Source organism: Nestor notabilis, unplaced genomic scaffold (genome assembly GCF_000696875.1).
Source record: "Nestor notabilis isolate BGI_N333 unplaced genomic scaffold, ASM69687v1 scaffold9019, whole genome shotgun sequence".
NCBI lineage: Eukaryota > Metazoa > Chordata > Aves > Psittaciformes > Psittacidae > Nestor > Nestor notabilis.
The window spans coordinates 64,462-71,618 of record NW_009944219.1 but is presented as its reverse complement, the minus strand read 5'-3'; the positions used below and the strand labels follow the sequence as shown (position 1 = coordinate 71,618).

The 7,157-nt window shown below is 45.8% G+C and overlaps 1 protein-coding gene across 1 annotated transcript in view; it reads left to right on the top strand.

Annotated features, from left to right (window-relative positions):
* Positions 1–2,180: 2,180 nt before the first annotated feature.
* Positions 2,181–7,157, top strand: part of RAVER2 (ribonucleoprotein, PTB-binding 2) — a gene marked incomplete at its 5' end in the record, with an annotated part of 26,105 nt that continues 21,128 nt past the window's right edge. The window contains one exon of the mRNA XM_010022340.1: positions 2,181–2,247. Coding sequence (XP_010020642.1) covers positions 2,181–2,247 — 67 coding nt within the window. The remainder of the gene's footprint in view (positions 2,248–7,157) is intronic.

The following is a 7,157-nucleotide window of genomic DNA, read 5'->3' as shown; positions in this document are numbered from 1 at the left end:
ACACCTGACTTGGATGACTCGTTTCTCCTCCTGGAGTAAACACTCCTTCATGGCCCAAATACCGGGTAGCTGCGTACACCAAAGGGACCAACTGCATTCACTGCTGTTGGTGCACACTGTTTGGTGGCATACAGCAGAACCTGCTTAGGAGCAGCGGGTAAAGTGCTCTTGTTGTTTTCCCTGATGGTTCTGTCTTTCAGCTGTCTGGAATAGAAACTGTTACAACAATAAAACCATGGTAGTGTTCATTCTTCTCCAGCAGACCCAAGTGTTGAGAGATGTTGAAGGTAAAGTTTAGAGAAGTGCCTCAGTTCAAAAGCTGGCTTAGTAATTATGAAAATATTATGAAGAACCTTAGTCTAATGCACACAGGTATTTACATAGCTATTTGATTTGAAGGAATATACATTTGCTCAAGAGCTGGCACAGTGTGTTTTCTTTTTGTTAATTGTCACAAACAGACTTTCTGTGAAAAATGCTTTCAGTGAAATACAACAAAACCCAGTTCCAGAGGTAAAGGTCTGAGCCCTGCCATGGGGACCATGAGAGCACAAGACCAGGCACCTTAAATTAGGTTTTCATTTCAAGTCTTCCTTATGTTTTCATCATTTTTCACATGAGACCTCATAATTGTCCACAAAGATGTATTCAGTGCAGGCTGTTTTCCCTCTCAATTCAAGTTTCAAACAGTTGCTGGGAAATCATGTGCAATCATCTGATTCACAGACGACTTTCAAAACAGTGTTCAGAGCCATTTGAAAGAATATTTCCTGCTACTTAATCCTATGAAACTTTCAGAGTTACTTTTGTAATATAATATAGGAAATATAAAAGGTCAGTGTGTCCCCTTTTTTTGAAGTGGAACAGAAATAACTTTTTTGGAGTGTTCAGTGCCACAATACAGCTGAGCTGTACAAAACTGTGCAAAGCGTCTTCTCAGCCTCTCATGACTGAGAAGAACTAACCTCTAATTATTGTTAGAGAGATGGCTACAGTCAAATCTCCTGCTGGCCTTGAATATTTGAATTGTGCCTGGCCTATTTTGCTCTTCAGAAGCCACATCCTCATCACATCCTATCAGAGAATGTCTGGGAGCTGGAGAAACGCTGCCATATTTTATTAATGCAGTATTTGACAGCTGTTAAGTACTGAAACTAGAGATTGGTGCTCGCTTGACTAAAAGGTATATACCTGATACTGGTCACAGAGAACCCAATTAACCTTTAGACTATATATATTGAATTAGTAAACTGGCATGTAGGCTGGGCAGCTGGAAATGGGCTGCAGTTAAACTTTCACACAAAGCTGGTTATTTTGCTTACTCAAATGGCCTTTTGCTGTTGTGTGTGGGATTTATCCAACTAAACCAATCTGGGTTACTACTCATGGTTTCTTCTTGGGGAGGATTAATTCTCATCTCTGCATTCTCACCACTGAACTAAAACATAAGTTTTGTTGGGCATGTGCATACACCTTGCTCTTGGTGAGGAGTAGCTATAGCAAACTGGTACACACTTCTTACACTTGCTTCTATACCACCCCTCCCACACTCCTACTCTCTTCCCATTAATCAGTAGGAGCAAATAATGCTCTTGGGATTGATTCCTCATTGAGCATCTGTGCAGTAACTGATAGAAGATACTTTCCAGGGGGTGTTCTAGATGCAATTAGCTATCTGCTGGTTGAAAGAATATTTATTGAAAGAGTAAAATCTGTTAAAGTGAACTTGAGCACTTAGAGGAAACCAGAGCAACTGTTGTGTTTCAAGAGAGCATTGCCTGCCCGCAGTAAACTGCATGATGTGATGCTGCCGGTATTTCTTGCCTGTGTGGTATTTTAGCTGTGCCTCAGAGACATTGCGAGGGTTTTGCTATTTAATGAGCTGTGATGTTATTTATCTTTATGAAAAGACACTCAACAGGAGACCCTGTTGTGCTTATGTGACTTTATAGAATGAAAAGTAAATAAATCGAACTCAGTAAGCCAGTTTTTCATATGATTGCTGCAGTAGTATAACCAGCTCTAAAAACAAATGTTTGGTAGTGTTTCTATGGTAAAATTTTCTGTTTATTGGGAAAGTTTTTTGTTTAGTTTGGGTTTTTTTAAATGAAGATACATTTATACACTTATGTGGTCCATTGAGTTATGTATCTGATGTTACTTGTACTTTTCTCTTTCAGGAAATCCATGACTTATTTAAAGATTATGAAATCAAGTATTGTTACGTGGACAGAAATAAAAGAACAGGTAAGAACTTAAAATCTTCCAGTGTCATACATTTCTATTCTGTGGTGAAACTAGTGAAGGACATCATCTGCCATGTATGAAGTCATCGACTTCTCTGCCATCACTTGGCCTGATGGTCCCTCAGTGCCTTTTTTGGCTGCATAGTTTGTCACCTTCTACTGAAACCAGTGGAAAGCTGGAAACTCCACTGATGTCAGCCAGAAGTAGGTTGCTCCACTGTGGTGTATCTCAGCGTATTCCCTTAGTGTCTCTTTGGGAGAAGCTAATCCCAAGTGTCTGATTTCCTTGACGTATTGGTCCTGGGCCTCTCTTAGAGCAAACCACATGTGCCTGTGACATGATCAGGGGAAAATATACCTAGCTCCTGGTGCGTTTGTGTCACGTAATACAAGACATGAGCCGTTGTTTCCTCCTTTGAAGGAAATGTTGTCCTGAATTAATTCCCAAATTATTAAGTCTGAGCTTCCATTTACAAATGAATCCTCTAAATAGGGGATTCATGGAGTTTTGGTGCTTGCGAGGTACAGAAGGGGACAAATATTTCTCTGCATGTTCCTGTCCTTCTGAATCACCAGAGGTCCCACAGCCTGGGCTATCTCCTGAGGCAACCTTGGTTTTCAGGACAAAATGCAGTAGCTGCCATAGATTGGTGTCAGGATTTTGTGAGGATATGGGTGTTTCTTCACTCCTACCTCTAAGGAGCAAAAAAATTGTGATTTACTGTCCCATTATCTTGCAAATTTGATTTCTGACTCTGGAATGAGGCCAGTTTATGTGTGGGGTACTATAGTCTGTAACAATAGACTGAACATCTGGGTTCAGCATGAAAGGAAATACTTGAAAATACTTGGAAAGAGAGCAGGATGAATTCATTTAATGTAGATGCTCTCATATGTAACTAGTTTTTTACTGTGTATGTATTTGTGTTGGTTTTCAAGTGTATACATGCATGTGTCTGTGTATATGTGTGGTACTTTGCCTATTCATATGAATTTTTGTATGTTATACTGCATGACTGTGACAGGAATACACTGCAAGTGCTTCATTTTTTCTTGCCTTTTTGGAGAGATTAAATTACTTTATCTCTGGATTCATGAAGGCTTTAAAACTATCTTCAGCAGCCCTAGTGACTTAGAATCAACGTTACTATACAGTCAAGAAAGTTCTTGAGCCTCTCAGCTCTTTCTACTCATTTTCTTTATGTTACAGACTATTTCTGATGTTAGTTTTGCTGTGCAAGAAGCGAAGGCTTTGCTAGTGGTTTTGACTGTGTCTGGGGGTGTTCTATTTGTATTCACTATGTCTTGGCCAACAGACACAACAGAACAGTCATCCACCCAAAAGATGGACATACAGATAGTAGTGTGAACTGTAGATGGAAGGAATTCCATTTGTGTTGAGGTTTATATTGGGGGGGACTGTTGTTTCTTTTTGGTTTGGGGTTCCTTTAGATACATTTAATGCCTTTTTAGTTTAATGGGCATAACTGGAACTTTGTAGACTCTATAGAATTCAGAGTTCCACTTAGAACTTCTAAATTCTCCTGACTTTTCACTTGATTCTACAAACTAATTTAAGATGAATTATAAACTTGGGGAAATAGCCCTGAACAACCTCAAACACTGGGGAAAAACCCATCTTTATCTTACAAAAAGCTTGCTTTCTGTCCATATCTTCCATGTAACTATATTTAGAATACCAAATAGTATCCTGTTAGAGAAGTATGTAATGCTGTGTCAAGATACTGGAGAGCAAAATAATGTAAATCAGAAGTGCTATTTTAATGTATTTGAGAAGCATGTTGTCAATTTCCACACTGATACACCTCTTAGGTTACAAGAGATTGTAAAACGCTCTACGAAGGCATTGACCACGTTGCGGGAATCATCTGGCTGCTTGCAGGACCTGGATGGGGGAGAGATACAGTGGGGTTTGGAGCTCCTCCTTTGCCCATGAGTGTGGCACCTTTGGGCTCTTGAAAGAATGAGGATGTACTACAGATATGATGGGTGTTGTGGACATCCCTTTATCCACGGCTACATGTTCCTTCCAGCTGCCTGTGGGATCGTAGCATGTTACAGAGGTGGTGAGTGTTGGGTGCTCCCAGTGTCCATGGATCTAGTAACCTGACTGCAGTACACTTACATTGGGTGGTGTAACTCTGCCTTTGCCTACAGCTGTGGGCATGTTCTCTAAGGTCATAGGCAGGGTACGGACATGGTAAGGGCTACAGAGGTCCCTTTATCCATGGCTGTGGACAACTTTAAGCTTACTGCTGGACTTGGATGAGGGAAATGTACAACGGCTGGTTTACATCTCTGTTCCTTAGGAGCGCAGGCATCTTCTGTCTTTAGGATGAGGACAATTTTAAGGAAAGAGTAGGTGTTGCAGAAGTCCCTTTCTGCATGGGTGCAGGTACCGTCTGGCCGCAGGAGAGACCTGGATGTGGAAGAGGTACATGAGTGGCTGTGGCTCTCGCTTTGCTCTGGGCACCTTCTCTTAGGCTGTTGGGGGAGGATGTGTTAGAGATCGTGTGGGTGCTGCTGAGCTCCCATTGTCCATGGCTACGGGCACTTTCTGTCTGCCAGTGGGGCCTGGATGGGTTCCAGATACTTTAGGTGGTGAGACCCTCCTTTGGCCATGACATGGTTTAGTGCGAGGTGTCCCTGCCCATGACAAGGGGGTTTGGAACTAGATGATCTTAAAGTCCTTTCCATCCCTAACTATTCTATGATTCTCTGAGCTTTGGCACCTTCTGGCTGTCTGTAGGATGAGGACGAGCTTACTGAAACAGTGGGTGTTACAGACGCCCCTTTCTCCATGGGTGCAGGCGCTCTCTGGCTACATGAGAGACCTGGGTGTGGAAGACTTCTATGAGTAGCTGTAGCTGTCAGTTTGCTGTGGGCACCTTCTCGTAGGCTTCTGAAGGAGGATGTGTTAGAGATCCTGTAGATGCTGCGTGGGTCCCAGTGTCCATTGCTCCGGGCACCTTCTGGCTGCCAGTGGGGCCTGGATGGGGAAGAGATACTTTAGGTGGTGGGACCATCCCTTGGCCATGTGCGTTGGCACCTTCTCATGTGAGTAGGATGGGGAAGGGGCACAGATAGGTGGGTTTCTTGGAGCCTCTGAGTCTTTGCTGCCCGTCTCCTCCTGTGCCGGTCTCGGTTCCTGCAGCCTTGTCACAGGGCCTGGGGCACAGCGTGTCACTTGGTCCCTTGTGATGTGGTCCAGGTGTGCTGGAGTTGCCTTTGCCATGACATCACCAGGGCTGCTGCCAGGATCTGTTCTGGGGACTTTGAATGGGAGAGAATTTTGAGCTTCCCCTTGAGCATTCCTTTACAAAGCTCCTTGGAACCCAGTATGGGGTAGAGACCAGGCCTGTTCTACCTGTGCTGCAGGGCACAGAAAGCTCTCTGGCTCACTGTTGGGCTGGGAGAGGCCGGGAGCCCTGGTCTGGTTGCATCCCTCTCCTGGAGCTGGTGCGGAATTGTCCGGTGCAGCTGCAGAGGAGAAGTGATGCTGCATTGCTGTGGGCAGCCCCAGCATTGCCGTGGCCTTTCCCTGCATGGCCTCTGCTCTCAGCCCTCCCTCTCGTGCCTCCTGTGCTGCCAGTCTGGGCTGGTGCAGCCCTTTTTGTACCTGCTTGAGGCCTACGATGAGCATTCTGTTGCCTCTTCCATGGGCAGGAGAAGAGCTGGACTGGTGCCAACATCTCTTTTGGTGTCCAAAACCTCATCTGCCCAACTGTTCTTACCAGCTGCCTGTGGGACCAGAATAGTTCCAGCCATGGTGCTGTAGCAGCGCTGCTGTTGCCAGTGTCCTTGGGTGCCTTCTCCCTGGCTTTAGGAGTGTGACAGGGTATGATGAATGTGGATGTTGTGGAGCTCCCAACGAGAGTGCCTTTGGGCACCTTTGAGCTCTTCCTGTGATCTGGGTGTGGGACAGTTCCAGTGGGTCCTGTAGCTGTGCCTGTGCAGAACGTCTGTGGTCAGCTTCTGGCTGGCTGTAGGCTGAGGATGGGGCATAGCTACAGTGGGTATGTTGGAGCCTCTGAGCCTTTGCTCGCCCGTCTCCTCTTGTGCCAGTCGGTGCCAGTGCGTCTTTTTGATAGGGGCCCAGGGCTGGCTGTGTCTCAAACCCCATTGTGACCTGGAGTATTTTGAGCTGTCTGTTGGATGTGATGGTGTCATGACATCACCAGGGCTGCTGCCAGGATCTGTTCTGGGGACTTCCAATGGGAGAGGATTTTAGAGTTTCCCCTTGTACATTCCTTTAGGAAGCTCCTTGGAAACCCAGCATGGGGTAGAGACCAGGCCTGTTCTACCTGTGCTGCAGGGCTCAGGAAGCTCTCTGGCTCACTGTTGGGCTGGGAGGTGCTGGGAGCCCTGGTCTGGTTGCATTCCTATTGCAGGAGCTTCTGAGGAGCAGCTGCAGAGGAGAAGTGACACTGCATTGCTGTGGGCAGCCCCTGTGTCTTGGCTTTGCCTCCACCATTTAGATAAATTGACACATCATGAACATACATATTGTTACATAAACTCTAAAATGAAAATTTACTGTTTGAGCATATCCAGAGGTGGCCACGGAGCTGCTGCGAGGGCTGGAGCAGCTCTGCTCTGGAGCCAGGCTGAGAGAGCTGGGCAGGGGCAGCTGGAGAAGAGAAGGCTCCTGAAGGGGACACCTTAGAGCAGCTCCAGTGCCTAAAGGGGCTCCAGGAAACCTGGAGAGGGGCTTTGGACAAGGGATGGAGGGACAGGACAAGGGGAATGGCTTTAAACTGGCCGGTTTATATTAGACATTAGGGTTCAAGGCCAGGTTGGACAGGGGTTTGAGGAGCAACCTGTTCAAGTGGAAGGGGTCCCTGCCCATGGCAGGGGGGGGGGAGCCGGAGAGGCGTATAATATCTTCGC